Raw genomic sequence first — 26,549 nt, forward strand, 5'->3', positions numbered from 1 at the left:
AGTACCGCTCGCCCAACCCTTACAGAAACTGCAAGATGTCAGTGAATAGTAAAATAGTCTCAGGACTGATTGATAGTACAGGATCCCTGAAAAAGTCCAGATCAGGGATCCTGGAGGTCGTCAGATCCTTTTACTCGCACCTCTTGGGGAGGAAGGATCTAGATCGGGATAAGGACTCAGCTTTCTTGACTGAAACCGTCCCTGAACCAGGGGTAGACCCCTCTCTTGACGTTTTGACAGAGATGATCCAAGAAGAGGAAGTCAGGGTGGCTATTGATGGTCTTGCCCTCAAGAAGTCACCCGGTCCAGATGGCTTAACATCTGAGTTCTATAAGACCTTTAAGGACACTTTGGTACCCCTCTTGACTGAGGTATTTCTGAGTGTCTCTCCTCGGGCACTCTGCCGAGGTCAATGAGGAGGTCAGCCTTGATCATCTTGTCAAAGGGTAAAGACCCGTCCCGCATTGAGAATTGGCGTCCCATAGCGCTTCTCAGTGTGGACAGAAAGATTCTGGCAAAAGTGCTGTTTAATCGGCTGGTGAAGTTTGCATCCCAGCTCCTTTCGGGGGCCCAGCATTGCTCTGTTCCAGGCCGCAGTACCTTTAGTGCTGTGCTCGGTGTCCGGGAGGCTGTGGAGCAGGGTAGGGCGGGTCACTGGAAGGGGTACTTGCTGTCCTTGGATCAGGCAAAAGCGTTTGATCGGGTTAACCACGAGTACCTCTGGTCTGTTCTTCTGAGATATGGCCTGCCGGGGGTTTTTGTTGATTGGCTTAAGACCTTGTATGCAGGGGCAGAGAGTTTCCCGCTTGTGAATGGTTGGATTGGCCGCTCTTTTGAGGTTGGGTCTGGTGTCCGTCAGGGTTGCCCTTTGAGCCCACTGTTGTACGTGTTTGCAGTTGATCCTTTCCTTAGGAGGATTGATTGTGGACCGTTGACGGGGGTGAGAATGGACCCTGCGGTGCCGGATTCCACTCTGAGGGTACAAACCCACTTGACCTATTTGCTGCGTGAATCAGTCTTAAAAATAAGCAGGCAAAACGCAGGTTGGCTTTATACAATTGTTCTGCGCTAAAATACGCAATTGCGTATTTTTGAAGCGTGAAGCTACATGCGTTTTTCGCAAAGGTTGTTAACAACTGATGCTTTGCTAACAACAAGCTTCACGCTTCAAAAATACGCAATTGCGTATTTTAACGCAGAACAATTGTATAAAGCCAACCTGCGTTTTGCCTGCTTATTTTTAAGACTGATTCACGCAACAAATACGTCAAGTGGGTTTGTACCCTGAGGGTGGTAGCGTATGCCGATGATGTCACCATATTCGTCTCCTGGCAAGAGGAGGTGCAGTGTGTGATGTCAGAGGTGGAGCGCTACTCAGAGGCATCTGGGTCCAAGATCAACCAGGATAAGTGTGAGAGTCTCTGGCTGGGAGGTGGAGATCCTGGATTTGATCTCCCGGACACCCTTCCAAAACCCCAGGAGTTTGCAAAAGTTCTCGGCATCAAATTCGGCCAAGGGGATTACCCCAAACAAAACTGGGACAGCAGGCTTAAGATCGCCGCTCAGAAGGTGGATCAGTGGAAGGGTTGGTCTTTGACCCTCAGGGAAAGGGTTAACCTGATCAAAACTTTCCTGCTCCCTTTGCTGATATATCTGGGCAGTGTTTGCATTTTGCCAGAACCTCTCTGGACTCGGGTCTACAGTGTGTTCTTTCAACTGTTATGGGGGAATAGACTGAACCTAGTCAAGAGGGAGGTTACTTACCGTACGAGGAGACAAGGGGGGTTGTGTATGGTCAACCCCGTGGTGTTCCTGGTGAATACCTTTCTTAAGACCAACATTTCAAACCTCTGGAAAGAGAGGGCTCCTCCGTGGGTATTCTCCTGTAGGGGATGGTTTCGGCCTTTCTTCCAGGAATGGGAGACAGGAGGGCAAGTGAATGATCTCCGCACACCACATTGGCATCTTCCGGCTTCTGCTACCCTGGTTCTGAAGGTCATTCGTCGGTGGGGTTTGGGGATGTGGGAGATTAGGACTCTGTCGAGGAAATTCCTTGACAATAGGGTCCTGTCATCCCATTTCCAAAAACCGCTGGCGCTCAAGGATTGCCCAAGTCGGGATCTGGAGGTTGGTTTGGGCCTATTGAATTCCATCAGGATCCCCTTGAAGTTTTAGGACTTGGCTTGGCGCTGCTTCCATGGGAAACTGTATGTGAGGGACAATCTGAAGTGCAGGAGCTCTGAGGATCGGGGATGTCCTCGGGAGGAGTGTGGAGGCATGCTGGAAAGCATGGAGCATTTTCTGCTTCATTGTCCCTTTAATACAGAGGTTTACAACAGGGTGGGCGCTTCCATCGGGTGGCCCAGGTTGGCCCGCCTCTCCTATGCGGAATGGGCCTATGGAGCATTCAGAGACCTTGGTGGCTGGGACCGGAGCACTTTATTCCTAGTCAGCATAGTGGTCAGGTACCACACGTGGAGTGCACGGTGTCGACGGTCGTCGGTATCGACGCAGCGTAAAATCCTCCCTGTGGATAAAGTGGTTAGGGGCACACTCGGTGAACTGGTGAAGGTGCGTTCTTTGGAGTACGAGAGGCTGGGGGCTGGTAGGGCCTCTTGTCTTTGGAGGGGCTTTGCCTATAAGGTTCCTTAGCCTGCGTCTCCTCTCCTGGTGGTGGGCTGATGCTGGCACCTTAGTCTTTTGTTTTGTGCTGTAGAGATACTGGAGTATAGGGCTTGCAGGCGCTGAACTTGGGCTTTTGGGCGTGTGTGGGGCTGAGAAGTCTCATTATTGTTGGGTTTAGTATGTTATATATTTTTGTATTGTGATTGTCTTTGTATGTTTGTATAAATTGTATATACTGTATATATTATATATGTTTTGTTTGCACCTGGGGTTCGGGTTTAATGATAGGTTGGGTGGTGGGTAAAAGGGGGGAGGGGGGGAGGCGGAGCGAGCAGCCGATGGAGTAGGACGTGCAGAGGAGAGCTCCTGACCCACGCAGCCTATACAGAAGACCCCTTCACTCCCAAGGCACCCCGTACATGGGGAAAACTACCAGAAAGTCCTCAAAGGCACCCTCCGCTACCCCCAGACCTGGTCCGGGGGTCTCACCCATAAAAAGGTACTTTGCCCGCCTCGGTACCGCGGCCTCTCTCTCCCCCAGCCCTCCTCCTTCAGCGCTGCGGAGATCGAGGAGAGCCCGCACCCGACCCCGAACTGATCCCCCTGCTGCTGTCTTACCCCACGGACGAGCGGGTGCTCCGATAGCGGGGGAGACCCCTCCAAGCACCCCGGTATTGTCCACGCAGCCCTCCCTCCGGCAGGCGCTAGAAGACTCTTCGGCTCCGGGCCCGGCGCCATCTTGCCGTCACGTGGGACGACCGCAGGGCCGGCTGGGTGAACCGCACGGCAGCAGCCCGGACAAGCGGACCGGCTTTCTTGAGCTGACATCGGCGGTCGGGGGTTCTCTGGTGCCCTCTCCGTTTGAGGAGAGATCAGGGGGGATCTGTTGTGGTGGGAGCCCGCCATCTCCCCTCCTGCAAACTGTGCCGCCGCGATCCCCTGCACGGAGGCTGGGGACTGTGCCTCACTGCGGCTCTCCAGGTAGTGTGCACCTGCTGGACACCCCCACTCAGCTCCTGCAGCCCCTACATCGGCCTGACAAACCGGACTGCCCACCATTAACCCTCTCAGGGCTGATAAAGGGGACTCCCCCCCCCCTCGCTACGTGCAGCCCCCATCACTAAGGCCCAGGCCTATAGCCCTACCATGGCCTCCCAGCCTAAACCACAGAGAGCTGAAAAGGGGCGCCTGACCACACGGGCCCTCACCCATGTAGCTGCTGAGAGTCATGCCTCCCCTGCTGACCCCCTATACCCGCTGGGTGCGGATAGCTCTCCCTCAGGGATTTGGCCCATGGCCCAGGACTCGGACTCTGACTCTCTCCCCCCTAAAGGGGCCTCCATGCAAGATGTCCGCCACCTCCTATCCCAACTCCCTACAAAAAATGACTTCCTTTCATTGATTTCGGAGGTCAAGAAAGCATGTATGGAAATATCTGAAGTGCGAAAGGATATCCAGCTGATTACGACTAGAATGGAGACTCTAGAGGATGATCATGACGCTACCAGGGGCTATATAGCACAATTACAATCCACGGTCTGCTCCCAAACTTCTGCCCTGAGCGACATGCAAAGACACCTTGAGGATTTGGACAATAGGGGGAGGCGGAATAATGTAAGGGTTCGAGGCTTACCAGAGGCTACACGAGATGAGGATCTATCTGAGACTCTGGAGGCTATCTTTAACTCCATCCTGGGGGAGCCTGCATCTCACAAAGTGAAGCTCGATCGGGCTCATAGGGCCCTACGGCCACGGTCCTCCTCTGGTGTTCCCAGGGACGTAATTTGCTGTGTACATGATTTTCAGCTGAAGGAGCGTATAATGAACACGGCAAGAAATATGCATAATCTGGAGTTTGATGGGGCCCCAATTCAGCTATTTCCAGATCTCTCCTGGATCACCCTGCAAAAACGACGTTTACTCCGCCCCCTCCTGACCTTGCTGAGGGACAACGACATTACCTATAGGTGGAACTTCCCGTTTGCCTTATCTGCCCGCAAAGATGGACGCTCTGCTGTTCTACGGGACCTCTCGGATCTTACTCGATTCTGCGACACTCTGAATATCCGAGAACCCAAGATTGAGGAGTGGACTCTATCACCGCCGCCCCCCCCCTCTTCCTCCGGTTTGGCAACAGGTGGGACAAAAGAAGCGTCGACGTCGATCTGGAACTCTGTCCCCTGGTCATCGGTCCTCCCATGGGACCCCCACCTGAACCCATGGTAGCTTGGAGCTAGAGGACTTGGGTTCGACTATGTTTGCCTTAATGCATTAACGGTATTCTTATTGCAATTAGGGTCTTCTCATTGGTCTTTGAAATGTGCATTTTCTTCTCTTTGCTGCGTGGGTCTGCTCTGTAGATCGGAGTTTGTTTCTTTTTCTGCGCTCTCCTCCTCTGTCCCTATTCTTTCGCCTCTGTTGGGGTTCAGGCTTTCTTCTTGTGAGTTTATCTCCCTGGCTTTCTCTCTACCCCACTCCCTACGTTTGGTGTATGGGGCATTGGCCTTGTGCCTTCATTGTAATGTTAACACTTTACCCCTATGGGTTAGTCTTGTCTGTGTCTTCCCTTGCCTTCCCTACCTTGTCTCTCCATAGTTTTGTCCTAGTTTACAGATCTCCAGTCCGACACCGTCTTTGTCGGGTCGAATCTACTGAAGGTCCTCCGCCTGCGGGTCTTTGTTGCACCCTGGAGCCGGGTGAGCCTCCATATGGGCAAGTATCCTCCCTTAATTGCCTCCAATGATTAAGTGTGTTTCAATTAATGTGAAAGGACTAAATTCTAATGTTAAGAGGAGACTGGCGCTGAGGGAATTGAAGGAGGCTCAGGCCGATGTAGCTTTCTTGCAGGAGACACACTTTGATCACACTGCTAATTTTAGGTTTGCTCAGCATCAGTTTCCTCAGGTGTACTCTGCCTCGGCGGGTAGTAAATGTGCGGGAGTGGCTATTTTAATATCACGGCACTGCCCTATGCAGGTGATTTCCTCCTTTCAAGACCCAGGGGGGAGATATGTTATCGTGGAGGGTACTATTCAGGGGCGGCCGGTTCTACTTTGTAATGTGTATGCGCCGAACCGCACTCAGATTCCCTTTCTCCGCAGGGTCCTCAAGCGAGTGGCTGCCTATCCACCATCGCCACGTGTGATTGGAGGGGATTTTAACCTTCCCGTGTCGGGGATAATGGATAGGCACTCTGTTGCGGGTACGCCTCCATCTCCTGAGCTGCTTAGACTTTCTAGGGAATTCAGGAAGCTAATTCGTACCCACAATCTTTATGATCTGTGGCGCATTGATCACCCTGCGGAGCGCTCCTATACATTCTATTCTCATCCCCGTCAGACGCATACTAGAATTGACTACTTCTTTGGGAACGTGCCGACTGTGCGTTTATTAAAAGGTGCCTCCATAGGGCCGATCTCCTGGTCGGACCATGGTCATGTCGCCATATCAGTGGCCTCTCTGTTATCCCCTACCCGCTGCTGTCATTGGAGGCTAAATGAAACACTCTTGAAGACTGAGATTCATAGGGACTCTATAAAAGAATGCATTTCCACATATTTTAGGGAAAACGAGGGCACGGTTGGGCTGCAGTCCACCCTATGGGAGGCTCATAAGGCGGTAGTCAGAGGGCACTGTATCGCACTAGGCTCCCGACTTAAAAAAGACACCCAGGCACAGGCACAGACTGCTAGGACGGAGATAGCGACACTTGAACGGAAGTTGACTGATCAGCCCTCCCTTGGGACACTGCGTAAGCTCATAGCGGCTAGAGCGCGCCTAAAGGACCTTCTCATGCACAAGGTGGAGCGTTTGTTGCTCTACTCTAAACAGAGATTTTATGAGAAGGGGAATAAAGCCCACACATTACTGGCACGCATGCTTTCTGACCGCTCGGCCGCTCAGACCCCGCATGTCCTCAAGGATCATATGGGCATTCCAAAGTACCACCCCCGGGATATTGCCTCTGTATTCTCTCGCTTTCTCTCTACACTGTACTCTCTCCCTTCCACCTTGCCCTCGGACCCGGGGGCTCGACAGCGGCGGATACGGGACTTCCTGAAGGAATGTCGGCTTCCGACTTTGCCTTCAGAGGCACTAGAGGAGCTTAACGCCCCAGTTACCACGGAGGAGCTTCAGGAGATTTTGAAGTCCCTGCCGTCTGGCAAAGCCCCGGGCCCGGATGGCTTTACGTATCTGTACTATAAAACTTTTTCTTCTCTTCTCCTACCTCACCTTGTCCTTTTGTTTAATGCCTTCATGCGAGGGGAACAGATGCCCACCCCCCTTCTCCACTCATATATTACCCTTATCCCTAAGCCGGAGAAGGATCCGTCGGACTGTGCTAATTACAGGCCGATCGCGCTACTGAATTCTGACCTCAAATTGTATACCAAGTTATTGGCGACCCGATTGGGATATTGGCTCCCCACCCTTATACACAAGGACCAGGTTGGTTTTGTACCTGGACGCCAGGGGGCGGATAATACCCGCAGGGCTATAGATATCATTGACGCAGTGAATAAGCAGTCGGGACGGGCTCTGATGCTGAGTTTGGACGCGGAAAAGGCGTTTGATCACCTTAGTTGGCCTTTTCTCTTTGAGACTTTACGCTACTACGGTATCTCGGGCTCGTTCCTGACTGCAATTCATGGCCTCTACACTAACCCCACAGCTTCGGTTAAATTACCCAATCAATTGTCTAGCCCCTTCCAGATCCATAATGGCACGCGCCAGGGGTGTCCTCTCTCACCGTTATTGTTTGCATTGTGCATAGAGCCCCTGGCGTGTGCCATTCGGAACAACCCTGATATCCGGGGAGTGAAGGTGGGGGATAGGGAATTTAAAATTATGCTTTTTGCAGATGACATCCTGCTGTCCCTGACGGACCCCCTCACTACCTTGCCTGTCCTCCACACCCTCCTGACTTCTTTCGGCCAGCTGTCTGGTTATAAGGTTAACACGACTAAGACTGAGGCCCTTCCTATTAACCTCCCTCAGGCCCAAGTGGTGCACTTGCAGGCCAATTATAAGTATAAATGGTCTACATCGTCCTTAAAGTATTTGGGTAATGAGCTCACACCCTCGTATGAGACTTTGTATGCTGCAAACTTTCCGCAGCTGTTTAGGGATCTCAGGATTCTCCTGGGGAAGTGGAACTCCCAGTATATCTCCCTCTTGGGTCGCATAGCCTCGGTGAAAATGACCATCTTACCGAAACTCCTATATTATTTTGAAACCCTTCCTGTCCGAGTCCCCCTGAGTGAGCTGAAAGCACTGCAGGCGGCGGTCTTTCGCTTCATATGGGCTAATAAGCGGCATAGGGTTCCTAAATCAGTGATGATGCATAACAAGTCCCAGGGGGGACTGTCCACCCCCAACATCCTCCATTATTATTGGGCCACACACCTGCGCCAGATCTCAGGATGGGCGTCCCAAAGCACGTTTAAAGTATGGGCGGTGATAGAAAAACTATGGTTGGCTCCTGTTCATCCGAACTCCTATCTGTGGTCTTCTGCCCCTCCCCCCATTCCCTCCTCTTCCACACTTGGCCCGATTCTCTTCACTAGACAGATATGGACCACGTGCGCAGCTAGGTTCGGCCTTTACTCTCGGGCCTCTCCTCTCATGTCCTTCTTGCTAACGCCCGCCCTCGAGACGGGCATGTCCCCCTCAGTGGTGAGACATTGGATAGATAGAAAGTTGTTCCACTACGCGGACATCGTGGATCCGGTGACGCGAACCCTCCAGCCCTTTGACAAGCTCAGGGAGAAGTACGACCTTCCTAGGTCGGAGTATTTCTCCTACCTGGCCATACGACATTATATGCACTCGATTTTTGGGTCATTCACAGTCTCGAGACCCACAGCCTTTGAGCAGTTGATAAGGGCTGGAGGATCCACCAGAGGCCTCATCTCGGCCATATACCAAATTTTGAACTCTCCTGTGGGGGATATGCCTGTTCGACACAAATACATGGATAGATGGGAGGCTTCACTGGGTAGAGTGGTTTCCCCTGAGCTGTGGCAGGTGATATGGAGCAGGGCGGCCTCTTCTTCAATCTGTACAAACTATAAGGAGACCCACTACAAGTTCCTAATGCACTGGTATCATACCCCTGAATTGCTACATAAATTGAATTGCAGTATTCCCTCGGCTTGCTGGAGGTGTAATGGTGGGGTGGGCACCCTGCTCCATGTCTTCTGGGACTGCCCGCTCATAACGGGCTTCTGGCTTCAGGTGGCTGCAATGCTTTCATCAGTCTTGGAAGTTCCGGTCCCCTTAGATCCCCTAACGTATCTTTTTAATGTTACGCCTAAAACACTAGGTAAAAAACCTACTAAATTGATGCTACAGATACTTACAGCGGCTAAGACCCTCATCCCCCGTAATTGGAAGCAGACATCCCCTCCATCATTTGAGGACCTACTGGCTAGGGTAAAAGAAATCAGGGGCCTCGAAAGACTCACCGCATCCCTGAACAATCAACTTCCATTGTTTGAATCGGTTTGGGCTCCCTGGGAAGCTTACTGTGGGCGCTCTGGAATACCTCACTAATAGAGTAGAGTATTGGCTGGGTTGATCTGTACCTACCCCCCCTCCCTTTTCCCTGCTTCTCCTTTATGTGTTTTCCCTAAGTCTGCGTGTATCTGTGTTTTTACCCATAGCTCTATTTTTTGGGGGGGCTACCCAATGTTTCTTTTTGACTGAATTGCATAGGTGTATTGATGGTCTGGCTGATATATGTCTACTACGGTTAGCAATGCTATTTGTCTGCTTTCAAACTTTGCATTAAGCCATACACCTAAGTTGGCATGTGTTTGGTAGCCCTGTTTGCCTGTTTACTTTGTTTTCTTCTAAAAACTGTCAATAAAAATTACATTTATAAAAAAAAAAAAGGGGGGAGGGGGTTTCTGTGGGACTTTGTAGGGACTTTTATATATATAAAATCCTGGGCTGGTTCATGGACGTCCGTGATCATGTACTGGGGGCATGGGATGCGGGACCAGCTCAGGGCCAAAAAAAATAAAAAATAAATAAATAATTAAAAATATTATATGTATTGTTTAGTTGTAGGTTATTATTTTGTATCGTGTCTTGTTTAGTTTTAGTTTATTTGTGTAATGATGTCTTGTTTAATTGGTGTTGGGTTGAGTAGAATTATGTCTGTGGTATTAGGTTGTGCACAATGCAACTGGGCCAGGGGGTTCACATTTAGTTATTTATATAGGTGTATAGTATATAGTGGTGTATTGTATATAGTAGTGTATATAGGTGTGTTTATAAGTGTATAGTATATAGTAGTATATATAGGTTTGTGTATAGTAGTGTATATAGTTTATTAATATGTTTAGCTAAATAGTTTATATTGTGTATATATTGTATATAGGTATATGGGTTGTATGTGTGGAAGAATGAGTGTGGGGATGGACCGGTGGTTTATGTTATAGTTTCATTTTTCTATTGTTTTGTTCTGGTCAGATATGGTGTGTTATTTCTTGTTATTTATTTATTGTTATGTTTAAAATTTTAATAAAACAAATACAAGATGTAACTCAGGATCAGTACAGGATAAGTAATGTAATGTGACAGTGACCCCACCAGCAGAATAGTGAGCACAGCTCCGGAGTATAATACAGGATGTAACTCAGGATCAGTACAGGATAAGTAATGTAATGTATGTACACAGTGACCCCTCCAGCAGAATAGTGAGTGCAGCTCTAGAGTATAATACAGGATGTAACTCAGGATCAGTACAGGATAAGTAATGTAATGTATGTACACAGTGACCCCTCCAGCAGAATAGTGAGTGCAGCTCTAGAGTATAATACAGGATGTAACTCAGGATCAGTACAGGATAAGTAATGTAATGTATGTACGCAGCCTCTCCACCAACAGAATGGTGAGTGCAGCTCTGGAGTATAATAGAGAATGAAATTTAGTGCTTAACGGAGAAGTCCAGGGTCGGGCATTTCTTTCAAGCCGGGGAAGATGTGGCTGAACATAACAACACATACCTACCTCCTCGGTGGCCAGCGCAGTGGTCCGTTGTCCTCCACTACGGTTCCCGGTCCCCTGGCCACTTCCTGGTCTGAGTGAGGACCTGCGTTGTGATGTGTCAGCCTTGCTCAGCCAGACAGCTACCATAGTGGGGTCATGTTAGTTATGTTAAGTGCATGTTGTTATGTTCAGCCACCTCCTCCTCCTTGGCTCTTTTGGAAAAAAAAAAAGTCTGACCCCGGACTTTAAAAGGTAGTGCAATGTATTTACAATGTATGTAAACATGATATATAGATCACATCAACATACCTGTTTACAAAGGCGTAGCATAGGAGATAAAATAGTCTGCAGTTACACAGACACACAGATACATACCCTAAACCTAAACCTCATAAGCTCCAGGATGCGGACAACGTGGGGTTTACACTCCTGGTGATTTTCTACCATGTCTGCTGCTGGGACCGCACAGGACTCTGTGTCCACCTCCGGAACAAAAGCCCATCTGTACCTGAAATACAGCAGAAACCATAAAGGACCATACAGAATGACGTCATATTCAGGATACAATAAAAGTAGTGTGTTTCCCCTAAATTCTATACATTTACACCTTCCCTACTGCCTAACATTAATTGATAGACTAGACAGGGGAAGGAGATGTCTGCTGCTATGTGCCTTTACTTACCCTCTGTGACTGCCAAAGTCTGTCTACTAATAGATTGTGGCTCAAGCAGACTCTGCTAGCAGATCACCGATCATACGGATACAGGCAATGCCATAACATTTCATGTTACAGTATCTAATCCTATGAAAGATCCCTATGGGGACTTTGTATACAAAAATACACATATTTGGTATCACTGCATGCGGAATTGTCTGAGATATTAAAATATAATGTTATTGATCCTGCATGGTTCATGTCATCAGAAATTTGTTTTTGGGGTCACATGAGTCTAATTGGATAAAAAGTGACCAGTTTCAATTTTCACTTTTTTTTCCCATTTTTGTCTGTATACTTTATGGTAAAATGTAGTCTGTCATTACACAGTCCAGTTGGTTCTGCAACAAGCAAGCCCTACTATGGCTGTGTAGGAGGGAAGATTAAAGAGCGTGAGGTGGAATAAGATTAATGAGGGTTCATCATAACATTTCTTATTTAACCTTAGGGGGTCTGACTTTAAAGGGGTGGCAGCTACTTAAAGGAAATAAGCTCCAGTACCAGACCCAGCTTCTACAGTACCAGACAGTACCAGATGCAGCTTCTACAGTACCAGATGCAGCTCCTACAGTACCACATGCAGCTCCTATAGTAGCACAGTACCAGATCCAGTTCCTACAGTACCAGACAGTATCAGATCTAGCTCCTACAGTACCAGACACAGCTCCTACAGTACAAGACAGTACCAGATGCAGCTCCTACAGTACCAGATGCTGCTCTCCTACAGTACCACAGTACCAGATGCAGTTCCTACAGTACTAGATGCAGCTCCTACAGTACCAGACGCAGCTCACAGTACCAGATGCAGCTCCTACAGTACCAGATGCAGCTCCTACAGTAGCAAATGCAGCTCCTACAGTAGCAAACAGTACCAGATGCAGCTCCTTCAGTGCCAGACAGTACCAGATGCAGCTCCTTCAGTGCCAGACAGTAGCAGATGCAGCTCCTACAGTACCAGAGAGTAGCAGATGCAGCTCCTACAGTACCAGAGAGTAGCAGATGCAGCTCCTACAGTACCAGATGCAGCTCCTACAGTAGCAGATGCAGCTCCTACAGTACCAGACAGTACCAGATGCAGCTCCTACAGTACCAGACAGTAGCAGATGCAGTTCCTACAGTACCAGACAGTAGCAGATGCAGCTCCTACAGTACCAGACAGTGCCAGATGCAGCTCCTACAGTACCAGACAGTGCCAGATGCAGCTCCTACAGTACCAGACAGTGCCAGATGCAGCTCCTACAGTACCAGATGCAGCTCCTACAGTACCAGACAGTATTAGATTCTGCTCCTATGGTACCAGATGCAGCTCCTACAGTACCAGACAGTAGCAGATGCAGCTCCTACAGTACCAGATGCAGCTCCTACAGTACCAGACAGTAGCAGATGCAGCTCCTACAGTACCAGATGCAGCTCCTACAGTACCAGATGCAGCTCCTACAGTACCAGATGCAGCTCCTACAGTACCAGACAGTACCAGATGCAGCCAGGGCCGCCATCAGGGCAGTATTGCCGGTAGTGCTGTAAGGGGCCCGGGCCAGGTGACTCACAGAGGGGGGCCCGGTGCTGCTGTCAGGACACTGCAATGCTTAGTGAGAAGAACGGACCTTTACAGACCTGTTCTTCTCACTAAGCTGCAGTCTGGGGATCCTGCTCCCTCCCTTGTGTGGAGATGTTACCGGGGCCCCCACCCTCCTGGCTTTCACAGACTCCTTCCTGCCCCGTGCAGATGAGGAGGGGGAGGGGCGGGAGAGCTGGTGCCAGTGAGAAGGAGGAGGACAGAGGATCTGCAGGTGCTGGGAAGATGTAAGGAGCTTCCTAATGAAATGTAAGTGCCTGTTGGTGTGTGTGTGTGAGAGTGTGAGTGAATGAATGTATATGTGTATGTATGTGTGAGAGTGAATGTATGTGTGAGAGTGAATGTATGTGTGAGAGTGAATGTATGTATGTATGTATGCAGGGGCGTTGCTAGGGTCCTAAAACATCTGGGGCACGGGCCCCCGCAACTGCCCCCCCCCCCATCCCGGCTACATTACTCACCAACGTGCAGAACACTACGCCACTTGACCCATCCCCACACACACACTATCCCAGTTGACCCATCCGCACCCACACTACACACACTACCTGACCCATCTTCTCCCCCCACATTACACCTCCTCCATTCTCCTCAGTCCTCTCCCCCCACATTACACCTCCTCAGTCCTCTCCCCCCACATTACACCTCCTCAGTCCTCTCCCCCCACATTACACCTCCTCAGTCCTCTTCCTCCACATTACACCTCCTTAGTCCTCTCCCCCCACATTACACCTCCTCAGTCCTCTTCCTCCACATTACACCTCCTTAGTCCTCTCCCCCCACATTACACCTCCTCAGTCCTCTTCCTCCACATTACACCTCCTCAGTCCTCTTCCTCCACATTACACCTCCTTAGTCCTCTCCCCCCACATTACACCTCCTCAGTCCTCTTCCTCCACATTACACCTCCTCATATTGTCAGACTGGGGTACCTGGGGCCCACCAGAGGAAATGATCATTGGGGCCCACCAATGAACAACCAGCAAGACACCAGGAATCTTACCTGCCTCACTGATTAATTGTGATGTCTTGCGCACCTCTGCTCTCCGCTAAAATAATTGACATGTCCTTAAGCGGAGGCACGTGAGACATGACATTGAGTCAGTGAGGCAGGCGAGATTCCCAGCGGAGTCTGCGGCGTGGGCTCCACAAGGAATTTCCACCTGTTTTGATCAGTGTTAATGTACCCCAACTCAGCTTTTCAAGGATTATGAATACATAAACTAACATTATGTTTTGCTTGCAGGTACTATGGGACACTAAAGAGTAGTACAAGTACTCATACTATCTATCTCCTATCTATCTATCTCCTATCTGACTATCTATCTATCTATCTATCTATCTATCTCCTATCTATGATAATAGATGGAAGATAGATAGATAGGAGATAGATAGATAGATAGATAGATAGAGAGATAGATAGGAGATAGATAGATAGATAGGGGCACAGGTAGACATGGAGAGAGGGAGACAGAAGACCCTGGAGGCTGCACAGGGAGATTGAAGAGGAGGAGGCACACAAGCCGTGCAGAGGTCACCACACTGCAGGGAAGCACGGCCAGATAACCCTACAGCTGCCTCACACACAGACTACACAGCACAGAGTTTAGCAGGCTGTATGGGCAGCTGGAGGGTTATCTTATCTCCTTCTCCTCCAGCAGGCCTGACAGTGACAGGAGAAAGCGCTCCCCCCTCCCCTCACTCACACAACACGACTCTTCAGTGTACTGCCCCCTTCCCCAGTCGGCACCCGCAGGGTTAAAGCTCCTCTCCCAGGCCCAAGTCATGAGGAGCCATGCAGCAGACAGGTAAAGATCAGGGACTCGGATCTGGGCTGGGGGAGGGGCCTCAATCCTGCAAGTGCCGACTTACTGTTCAGGGGAAAGGACTGAACCATCGGGTCCTGCGAGGGGGCATACACTGCCTGTGCCGCTGTGACAATGTCTGCAGCAGGGGGCCCGGGACTGTCACATTCAGTGTGCCTGTGTGAGTCTGCAGGTGCTGGACTGGGGGCCCACCAGAGGATCCTCCGGTGGCCCAGTCCGACACTGCCTCAGTCCTCTCCCTCCCTCTCTCCCTCTTGGTAGCCGGCATTACCTCTCTTGTTCTTCATCTCTTCTCCCGTCTGTCATATCGTTTCCCCGCCATCAGCACTCTCTCATCAGGCTCCTCTCCCGGCCCTAGGCAACAACAGAGCGACACTTCCGCTTCTGTTTGCCCCATCCAATCAGGAACAAGCAATGCTTGGCCCGCGCGGGCTGCTAAGAATTTGAACATCAGTGTAAACAGTGTGCGGGGCAGGAGTGTGGCGCCGGCATCCAGTGAACAAGTGACGGGTGACGTCACTATAACAGCGTCTGGGAGGTACATGGAGCGGGCAATACATAGTGAGGCCAGGCCAGGGATCACAGCGGCTGCTGTCATTTTGGTGCAGGCAGTAGGCAGGTGGCGGGAGCAGAAAAACCTTCGGGGCTAGGCTGAAATCATTCGGGGCTTCAGCCCCGAATGATTGTGCCTAGCGACGCCACTGTATGTATGTATGTGTGAGTGAATGTGTGTATGTATATGTGTGAGAGTGAATGAATGAATGTGTGTGTGTGTGTGTGTGTGTGTGTGAATGCATGTGTGAGAGTGAATGTGTGTATGTGAAAAGTCTGCTCTGACCTGCAGAGGAAGCTGTAGCACTTCGGGCAAGCTTCTCTTCCTGCAGGTCAGGGCACCCGCTGCTGGGCCGTTCGCCTGCCCGTCCCCAGGAGACCAGAACCGCTGTGCGCCCCCATCACCTCATCCCGCGGAGCAATTCATGTGAAGGCTCCTCAGTGTCATGTGATGAAGAGTTCATGACAGCGCGCTTGTTTGCTGACAGGGATGCTGCAGCTGTTGGTGCTGCCTAATTCAAACATGGCAGCCAGGTGAGCGTGTCCTGTGAGTCCAGTGCCATCGCACATGCTGGGATCATGCTCCCCCAATGTCACCCACATTGGTGATGTCTCCTCCCATACTCCCCTACACTGAAGAGGTCAGAAGTGAGAGACACCTGAAAGGAACATGTGCTGGGCCGGTGTAGCAGAGCTGAGTTAGTAGACATGCTGGGAGCTGAAGGACTGTCATGTGGTGTCAGAGAGGGTTCTCCCATTCTGTGTGTATCCAGCTGGTGCAACACTACAACTCCCAGCATGTACTGACAGCTAGCCTGTGACAACACTACAACTCCCAGCATGTACTGACAGCTAGCCTGTGACAACACTACAACTCCCAGCATGTACTGACAGCTAGCCTGTGACAACACTACAACTCCCAGCATGTACTGACAGCTAGCCTGTGACAACACTACAACTCCCAGCATGTACTGACAGCTAGCTTGTGACAACACTACAACTCCCAACATGTACTGACTGCCTGTGACAACACTACAACTCCCAGCATGTACTGACTGCCTGTGACAACACTACAACTCCCAGCATGTACTAACAGTGCATGCTGGGAGTTGTAGTGTTGTCCCAGGCTGTCAGTGCATGCTGGGAGTTGTAGTGTTGTCACAGGCTGTCAGTACATGTTGGGATTTGTAGTGTTGTCCCAGGCTGTCAGTAAATGCTGGGAGTTGTAGTGTTGTCACAGGCTGTCAGTACATGCTGGGAGTTGTAGTGTTGTCACAGGCTGTCAGTAAATGCTGGGAGTTGTAGTGTTGTCACAGGCAGTCAGTACATGCTGGGATTTGTAGTGTTGTCCCAGGCTGTCAGTACATGCTGGGAGTTGTAGTGTTGTCCCAGGCTGTCAGTACATGCTGGGAGTTGTAGTGTTGTCCCAGGCTGTCAGTACATGCTGGGAGTTGTAGTGTTGTCCCAGGCTGTCAGTAAATGCTGGGAGTTGTAGTGTTGTCACAGGCTGTCAGTACATGCTGGGAGTTGTAGTGTTGTCCCAGGCTGTCAGTAAATGCTGGGAGTTGTAGTGTTGTCACAGGCTGTCAGTACATGCTGGGAGTTGTAGTGTTGTCACAGGCAGTCAGTGCATGCTGGGAGTTGTAGAGCTGTCATAGGCTGTCAATGCATGCTGGGAGTTGTAGAGTTGTCATAGGCTGTCAATGCATGCTGGGAGTTGAATTGTTGTCACAGGCTGTCAGTACATGCTGGGATTTGTAGTGTTGTCACAGGCTGTCAGTAAATGCTGGGAGTTGTAGTGTTGTCCCAGGCAGTCAGTACATGCTGGGATTTGTAGTGTTGTCCCAGGCTGTCAGTACATGCTAGGAGTTGTAGTGTTGTCACAGGCTGTCAGTACATGCTGGGAGTTGTAGTGTTGTCACAGGCAGTCAGTAAATGCTGGGAGTTGTAGAGCTGTCATAGGCTGTCAATGCATGCTGGGAGTTGTAGAGTTGTCATAGGCTGTCAATGCATGCTGGGAGTTGAATTGTTGTCACAGGCTGTCAGTACATGCTGGGATTTGTAGTGTTGTCCCAGGCTGTCAGTAAATGCTGGGAGTTGTAGTGTTGTCACAGGCTGTCAGTACATGCTGGGAGTTGTAGTGTTGTCACAGGCTGTCAGTAAATGCTGGGAGTTGTAGTGTTGTCACAGGCTGTCAGTACATGCTGGGAGTTGTAGTGTTGTCACAGGCTGTCAGTAAATGCTGGGAGTTGTAGTGTTGTCACAGGCAGTCAGTACATGCTGGGATTTGTAGTGTTGTCCCAGGCTGTCAGTACATGCTGGGAGTTGTAGTGTTGTCACAGGCTGTCAGTACATGCTGGGAGTTGTAGTGTTGTCACAGGCAGTCAGTGCATGCTGGGAGTTGTAGAGCTGTCATAGGCTGTCAATGCATGCTGGGAGTTGAATTGTTGTCACAGGCTGTCAGTACATGCTGGGATTTGTAGTGTTGTCCCAGGCTGTCAGTAAATGCTGGGAGTTGTAGTGTTGTCACAGGCTGTCAGTACATGCTGGGAGTTGTAGTGTTGTCACAGGCTGTCAGTAAATGCTGGGAGTTGTAGTGTTGTCACAGGCAGTCAGTACATGCTGGGATTTGTAGTGTTGTCCCAGGCTGTCAGTACATGCTGGGAGTTGTAGTGTTGTCACAGGCAGTCAGTGCATGCTGGGAGTTGTAGAGCTGTCATAGGCTGTCAATGCATGCTGGGAGTTGTAGAGTTGTCATAGGCTGTCAATGCATGCTGGGAGTTGAATTGTTGTCACAGGCTGTCAGTACATGCTGGGATTTGTAGTGTTGTCCCAGGCTGTCAGTAAATGCTGGGAGTTGTAGTGTTGTCACAGGCTGTCAGTACATGCTGGGAGTTGTAGTGTTGTCACAGGCTGTCAGTAAATGCTGGGAGTTGTAGTGTTGTCACAGGCAGTCAGTACATGCTGGGATTTGTAGTGTTGTCCCAGGCTGTCAGTACATGCTGGGAGTTGTAGTGTTGTCACAGGCTGTCAGTACATGCTGGGAGTTGTAGTGTTGTCATAGGCTGTCAATGCATGCTGGGAGTTGAATTGTTGTCACAGGCTGTCAGTACATGCTGGGATTTGTAGTGTTGTCCCAGGCTGTCAGTAAATGCTGGGAGTTGTAGTGTTGTCCCAGGCTGTCAGTACATGCTGGGAGTTGTAGTGTTGTCCCAGGCTGTCAGTAAATGCTGGGAGTTGTAGTGTTGTCACAGGCTGTCAGTACATGCTGGGAGTTGTAGTGTTGTCACAGGCAGTCAGTACATGCTGGGATTTGTAGTGTTGTCAGTACATGCTGGGATTTGTAGTGTTGTCACAGGTTGTCAGTACATGCTGGGAGTTGTAGAGTTGTCATAGGCTGTCAGTGCATGCTGGGAGTTGTAGAGCTGTCATAGGCTGTCAATGCATGCTGGGAGTTGTAGAGTTGTCATAGGCTGTCAGTGCATGCTGGGAGTTGTAGTGCTGTCGCATGTTAGCTGTCAGCCTGTAACAACACTAAAACTCCCAGCATGTACTGACAGCTAACCTGCTACTACACTACAACTTCCAGCATGTACTGACAGCTAACCTGCGACTACACTACAACTCCCAGCATGTACTGATTACCTGTTCTACTACACGCTGCAATACTGATAACTGTTACTATGACATATCAGAGATTGCAGAAAAGGTACCGTACATTATATTTTGGCTTGTAATTCAGCAAATATTTTGGACTGTAAAAAAACAATAATATGTCCCCCATTTTGGTAGGGGGGCCCAGACATTTTGGCTGTATGGGGCCCAAAAATTCCTGATGGCGGCCCTGGATGCAGCTCCTACAGTACCAGACAGTGCCAGATGCAGCTCCTTCAGTACCAGACAGTGCCAGATGCAGCTCCTGCAGTACCAGACAGTGCCAGATGCAGCTCCTGCAGTACCAGACAGTGCCAGATGCAGCTCCTATGGTATCAGATGCAGCTCCTACAGTACCAGACAGTATTAGATTCTGCTCCTATGGTACCAGATGCAGCTCCTACAGTACCAGACAGTGCCAGATGCAGCTCCTATGGTATCAGATGCAGCTCCTACAGTACCAGACAGTATTAGATGCTGCTTCTATGGTACCAGATGCAGCTCCTACAGTACCAGACAGTAGCAGATGCAGCTCCTACAGTAGCAGATGCAGCTCCTACAGTACCAGATGCAGCTCCTACAGTACAAGAAAGTAGCAGATGCAGTTCCTACAGTACCAGACAGTAGCAGATGCAGCTCCTACAGTACCAGACAGTGCCAGATGCAGCTCCTACAGTACCAGATGCAGCTCCTACAGTACCAGACAGTATTAGATGCTGCTCCTATGGTACCAGATGCAGCTCCTACAGTACCAGACAATACCACATGCATCTCCTATAGTACCAGATGCAGCTCCTAATGGTACCAGATGCAGCTCCTACAGTACCAGATGCAGCTCCTTCAGTGCCAGACAGTAGCAGATGCAGTTCCTACAGTACCAGATGCAGATCCTACAGTACAAGACAGTACCAGATGCAGCTCCTTCAGTACCAGACAGTATTAGATGCTGCTCCTATAGTACCAGATGCAGCTCCTACAGTACCAGATGCAGCTCCTACAGTACCACACAGTACCAGATGCAGCTCCTACAGTACCAGACACAGCTCCTACAGTACCAGACAGCACCAGATTCAGCTCCTACAGTACTAGATGCAGCTCCTACAGTACCAGACGCAGCTCACAGTACCAGATGCAGCTCCTACAGTAGCAAATGCAGCTCCTACAGTAGCAAACAGTACCAGATGCAGCTCCTTCAGTGCCAGACAGTAGCAGATGCTGCTCCTACAGTACCAGAGAGAAGCAGATGCAGCTCCTACAGTAGCAGACAGTACCAGATGCAGCTCCTACAGTATCAGACAGTACCAGATGCAGCTCCTACAGTACCAGACAGTGCCAGATGCAGCTCCTATGGTATCAGACAGTACCAGATGCAGCTCCTACAGTACCAGATGCAGCTCCTACAGTACCAGACAGTGCCAGATGCAGCTCCTATGGTATCAGACAGTACCAGATGCAGCTCCTACAGTACCAGATGCAGCTCCTACAGTACCAGACAGTGCCAGATGCAGCTCCTATGGTATCAGATGCAGTTCCTACAGTACCAGACAGTAGCAGATGCAGCTCCTACAGTACCAGACAGTATTAGATGCAGCTCCTATGGTATCAGATGCTGCTCCTACAGTACCAGACAGTAGCAGATGCAGCTCCTACAGTAGCAGATGCAGCTCCTACAGTACCAGATGCAGCTCCTACAGTACAAGACAGTACCAGATGCAGCTCCTACAGTACCAGATGCTGCTCCTACAGTACCAGATGCAGCTCCTACAGTACCAGACGCAGCTCACAGTATCAGATGCAGCTCCTACAGTACCAGACAGTAGCAGATGCAGCTCCTACAGTACCAGATGCAGCTCCTACAGTAGCAGATGCAGCTCCTACAGTACCAGACAGTGCCAGATGCAGCTCCTACAGTACCAGACAGTGCCAGATGCATCTCCTACAGTACCAGACAGTGCCAGATGCAGCTCCTACGGTATCAGATGCAGCTCCTACAGTACCAGACAGTATTAGATGCTGCTCCTATGGTACCAGATGCAGCTCCTACAGTACCAGACAGTAGCAGATGCAGCTCCTACAGTACCAGACAGTAGCAGATGCAGCTCCTACAGTACCAGACAGTAGCAGATGCAGCTCCTACAGTACCAGACAGTGCCAGATGCAGCTCCTTCAGTACCAGACAGTACCAGATGCAGCTCCTTCAGTACCAGACAGTGCCAGATGCAGCTCCTACAGTACCAGACAGTGCCAGATGCATCTCCTACAGTACCAGACAGTGCCAGATGCAGCTCCTACGGTATCAGATGCAGCTCCTACAGTACCAGACAGTATTAGATGCTGCTCCTATGGTACCAGATGCAGCTCCTACAGTACCAGACAGTAGCAGATGCAGCTCCTACAGTACCAGACAGTAGCAGATGCAGCTCCTACAGTACCAGACAGTAGCAGATGCAGCTCCTACAGTACCAGACAGTGCCAGATGCAGCTCCTACAGTACCAGACAGTGCCAGATGCAGCTCCTATGGTATCAGATGCAGTTCCTACGGTATCAGATGCAGCTCCTACAGTACCAGACAGTAGCAGATGCAGCTCCTACAGTACCAGATGCAGCTCCTACAGTACCAGACAGTATTAGATGCTGCTTCTATGGTACCAGATGCAGTTCCTACAGTACCAGACAATACCACATGCATCTCCTATAGTACCAGATGCAGCTCCTACAGTACCAGATGCAGCTCCTTCAGTGCCAGACAGTAGCAGATGCAGCTCCTACAGTACCAGATGCAGATCCTACAGTACAAGACAGTACCAGATGCAGCTCCTTCAGTACCAGACAGTATTAGATGCTGCTCCTATAGTACCAGATGCAGCTCCTACAGTACCAGACACAGCTCCTACAGTACCAGACAGTACCAGATGCAGCTCCTACAGTACTAGATGCAGCTCCTACAGTACTAGATGCAGCTCCTACAGTACCAGACGCAGCTCACAGTACCAGATGCAGCTCCTACAGTAGCAAACAGTACCAGATGCAGCTCCTTCAGTGCCAGACAGTAGCAGATGCTGCTCATACAGTACCAGAGAGAAGCAGATGCAGCTCCTACAGTAGCAGATGCAGCTCCTACAGTACCAGACAGTGCCAGATGCAGCTCCTATGGTATCAGACAGTACCAGATGCAGCTCCTACAGTACCAGACAGTGCCAGATGCAGCTCCTATGGTTTGAGACAGTACCAGAGAGATGCAGCTCCTACAGTACCAGATGCAGCTCCTACAGTACCAGATGCAGCTCCTACAGTACCAGACAGTGCCAGATGCAGCTCCTATGGTATCAGACAGTACCAGATGCAGCTCCTACAGTACCAGATGCAGCTCCTACAGTACCAGATGCAGCTCCTACAGTATCAGACAGTGCCAGATGCAGCTCCTACAGTACCAGACAGTGCCAGATGCAGCTCCTATGGTATCAGACAGTACCAGATGCAGCTCCTACAGTACCAGATGCAGCTCCTACAGTATCAGACAGTGCCAGATGCAGCTCCTACAGTACCAGACAGTGCCAGATGCAGCTCCTACAGTATCAGACAGTGCCAGATGCAGCTCCTATGGTATCAGATGCAGCTCCTACAGTACCAGACAGTATTAGATGCTGCTCCTATGGTACCAGATGCAGTTCCTACAGTACCAGACAGTAGCAGATGCAGCTCCTACAGTAGCAGATGCAGCTCCTACAGTACCAGTTGCAGCTCCTACAGTGCCAGACAGTAGCAGATGCAGCTCCTACAGTACCAGATGCAGCTCCTACAGTACAAGACAGTACCAGATGCAGCTCCTATGGTATCAGACAGTATTAGATGCTGCTCCTATGGTACCAGATGCAGCTCCTACAGTACCAGATGCAGCTCCTACAGTACTAGATGCAGCTCCTACAGTACCAGACGCAGCTCCTACAGTACCAGATGCAGCTCCTACAGTACCAGATGCAGCTCCTACAGTACCAGACAGTGCCAGATGCAGCTCCTATGGTATCAGATGCAGCTCCTACAGTACCAGACAGTATTAGATGCTGCTTCTATGGTACCAGATGCAGCTCCTACAGTACCAGACAGTACCAGATGCAGCTCCTACAGTACCAGACAGTACCAGATGCAGCTCCTTCAGTACCAGATGCAGTTTCTACAGTACCAGACAGTATTAGATGCTGCTCCTATGGTACCAGATGCAGTTCCTACAGTACCAGACAATACCACATGCATCTCCTATAGTACCAGATGCAGCTCCTAACGGTACCAGATGCAGCTCACCTCAGACAGTACCAGATGCAGCTCCTACAGTACCAGATGCAGCTCCTTCAGTGCCAGACAGTAGCAGATGCAGCTCCTACGGTATCAGATGCAGCTCCTTCAGTACCAGACAGTATTAGATGCTGCTCCTATAGTACCAGATGCAGCTCCTACAGTACCAGACACAGCTCCAGGCCTGTATTTAGAGTTCATGCTGCCTTAGGCACCTTGCTTGCTTGTTCTATCCCCTATTAGGGATGTTCTGTGGTCACTTCCCTGCACTGAGCCTCCACAGATCTATGTATTCTTATATGCCACCTAGGGCCCAACTACAACAGCTGCAGGCACTACAACTCCCAGCATGTACTGACAGTCTGCAGCCCTCAGCATATGCTGGGAGTTGTAGTGCCTGTAGCTCTTGTAGTTGAGTCCTAGTTTAAAAGTTTGCGCTAGTGTACTGTAGTGATCGCGGGGCTGTGTCAGTACACTACCGCAAACCATACACTGACCCATTTAGACCCCAGTGGTACACAGGCTCTGCACACTATAGAGGTGATTACAGTGTAGTTACTAATGACTCACAGGTGATGTCTTCTCCTATTGCCGTCGCTAACTTTTTGCTTTCTTCTCCATCTGGCAGCCATCATGAAGACTTCTCCGACCACAACTTGTCTGCAGGCGGGCAGCTGGGGGTGACTGGGGAAGTGAGGCAGCTGGGGGTGACTGGGGAAGGGAGGCAGCTGGGGGGGGGACTAAGGAAGGGAGGCAGCTGGGGGGGGGCTGAGGAAGGGAGGCAGCTGCGGGGGGGACTGGGGAAGGGAGGCAGCTGGGGGTGACTGGGGAAGGGAGGCAGCTGGGGGGGGCTGAGGAAGGGAGGCAGCTGGGGGGGGCTGAGGAAGGGAGGCAGCTGGGGGGGCTGAGGAAGGGAGGCAGCTGGGGGGTGACTGGGGAAGGGAGGCAGCTGGGGGGGGGCTGGGGAAGGGAGGCAGCTGGGGGGGGGGCTGGGGAAGGGAGGCAGCTGGGGGGGGGGCTGGGGAAGGGAGGCAGCTGGGGGGGACTGGGAAAGGGAGGCAGCTGGGGGGGGACTGGGGAAGGGAGGCAGCTGGGGGGGGACTGGGGAAGGGAGGCAGCTGGGGGGGACTGAGGAAGAGAGGCATCTGGGGGGGGACTGGGGAAGGGAGGCAGCGGGGGGGGACTGGGGACGGGAGGCAGCTGGGGGGGACTGGGGAAGAGGCAGCTGGGGGGGGGCTGAGGAAGAGAGGCATCTGGGGGGGCTGGGAGGCAGCTGGGGGGGACTGAGGAAGGGAGGCAGCGGGGGGGGGGGGGGCTGGGGAAGGGAGGCAGCTGGGGGGGGCTGGGGAAGGGAGGCAGCTGGGGGGTGACTGGGGAAGGGAGGCAGCTGGGGGGGTGACTGGGGAAGGGAGGCAGCTGGGGGAGACAGGGGGGAAAAGCTGGGGTGACAGAGGGAGAGCAGCTGTGGTGACGGAAAGGGGGAGCAGCTGGGGGTGGCAGGGGCAGGGTGAGAATCTGGGGAGGCAGGGTGAGAATCTGGGGAGGCAGGGGGAGCATCTGGGAGTGCAGGGGGAGGATGGGGCAGCTGGGGTGGCAGGGGAGAAGCTGGGGTGTAAGGGGGAGAAGATGGGGGGCAGAGGGAGAAGCTGGGGGGCCAAGGGGAGAAGAGGGAGCAGCTGGGGGGCAGCCGAGCAGCTGGGGGCACAGGCAGGGGGAGCAGATGGGTGGCACAGGCAGGGGGAGCAGATGGGTGGCACAGGCAGGGGGAGCAGATGGGTGGCACAGGCAGGGGGAGCAGATGGGTGGCACAGGCAGGGGGAGCAGATGGGGCAGATGGGGGGCACAGGCAGGGGGAGCAGATGGGTGGCACAGGCAGGGGGAGCAGATGGGTGGCACAGGCAGGGGGAGCAGATGGGTGGCACAGGCAGGGGGAGCAGATGGGGCAGATGGGGGGCACAGGCAGGGGGAGCAGATGGGTGGCACAGGCAGGGGGAGCAGATGGGTGGCACAGGCAGGGGGAGCAGATGGGGGGCACAGGCAGGGGGAGCAGATGGGGGGCACAGGCAGGGGGAGCAGATGGGGGGCACAGGCATGGGGAGCAGATGGGGGCACAGGCAGGGGGAGAAGCTGTGGGGAGAAGAGAGAACAGCCGGGGGCAGAGGCAGACTAGTCAGGTCCCCCCAAAGCAGCTTCGTGGCGTCCGCGGTGCCCGAACTTCTTCCTGCTGCAGCGCTCGTGACGTCATCGCGCCGAGCAGGAAGAAGTTCGGGCACCGCGGGGCTGCAGGGGTGAGCTGCCGGCCTGAGATAGAAGCAGCGTGTGCCGGAAGGAGCTCGCCCCGGGGCTGCACAACGGCGGCGTCGCACCCCCCCCCCGGCCGCGGACTAGGCACCCGTGGCTCGGTACCTAGGGCGGCGGGGGTTAAAAAATATTTTTTATTTAAAAAATATATATTTTGATCCCTGCAGGTGCCGCCCCCCGCAGGGCGCCGCCCTAGGCACCGGACCACGGGTGCCTAGTGGCAAATACGGCCCTGCACAGCTCCTACAGTACCAGACAGTACCAGATGCAGCTCCTACAGCACCAGATTCAGCTCCTACAGTACTAGATGCAGCTCCTACAGTACCAGACGCAGCTCACAGTACCAGATGCAGCTCCTACAGTAGCAAATGCAGCTCCTACAGTAGCAAACAGTACCAGATGCAGCTCCTTCAGTGCCAGACAGTAGCAAATGCTGCTCCTACAGTACCAGAGAGTAGCAGATGCAGCTCCTACAGTAGCAGATGCAGCTCCTACAGTACAAGACAGTACCAGATGCAGCTCCTACAGTACCAGATGCAGCTCCTACAGTACAAGACAGTACCAGATGCAGCTCCTACAGTACCAGATGCAGCTCGCTTTGTGCTCGTGTAAAAAATAAAGAAGACGTGGCACTCACAGGAATGCTGTCGCCCTGAAATTGTGCCAATGATTGACACTTACACTGAAAGGAAGCCCATCAATGTTAAACTTCTGGAGAATCTCTTTGCTCACATGTTATGTTATGTATGCAATGTTATATCCAGTACTATGTCAGAAAACAGCATTCCTCTCTATGGGAGGTGTGCACATAACCTAAGAAACTACTCGATTAGTAATATAATGGTGTCTCGGTAAGTAATATAACAGCTGTCTCACTACACACATAACCTATACTGTATACTGGTGATGAGTTGATAATCCCTTAAAGGTTTTAATGATGCATTGGAGTTAAAGTGGTAACTCAGCTATATAAAACTCAAGACCATCTATAATAGATCAGAAATATTATGA

At 51.3% G+C, this 26,549-nt stretch overlaps 1 protein-coding gene across 1 annotated transcript in view; it reads right to left on the reverse strand.

Moving 5' to 3' along the window:
• DOP1B (DOP1 leucine zipper like protein B) overlaps positions 1–26,549 on the reverse strand; it is a 99,277-nt gene that overhangs the window by 6,830 nt on the left and 65,898 nt on the right. The window contains exon 36 of the mRNA XM_069946294.1: positions 10,999–11,131. Coding sequence (XP_069802395.1) covers positions 10,999–11,131 — 133 coding nt within the window. The remainder of the gene's footprint in view (positions 1–10,998; positions 11,132–26,549) is intronic.

This window comes from Dendropsophus ebraccatus, chromosome 11 (assembly GCF_027789765.1).
Source record: "Dendropsophus ebraccatus isolate aDenEbr1 chromosome 11, aDenEbr1.pat, whole genome shotgun sequence".
In the NCBI taxonomy this organism is placed as follows: Eukaryota; Metazoa; Chordata; class Amphibia; order Anura; family Hylidae; genus Dendropsophus; species Dendropsophus ebraccatus.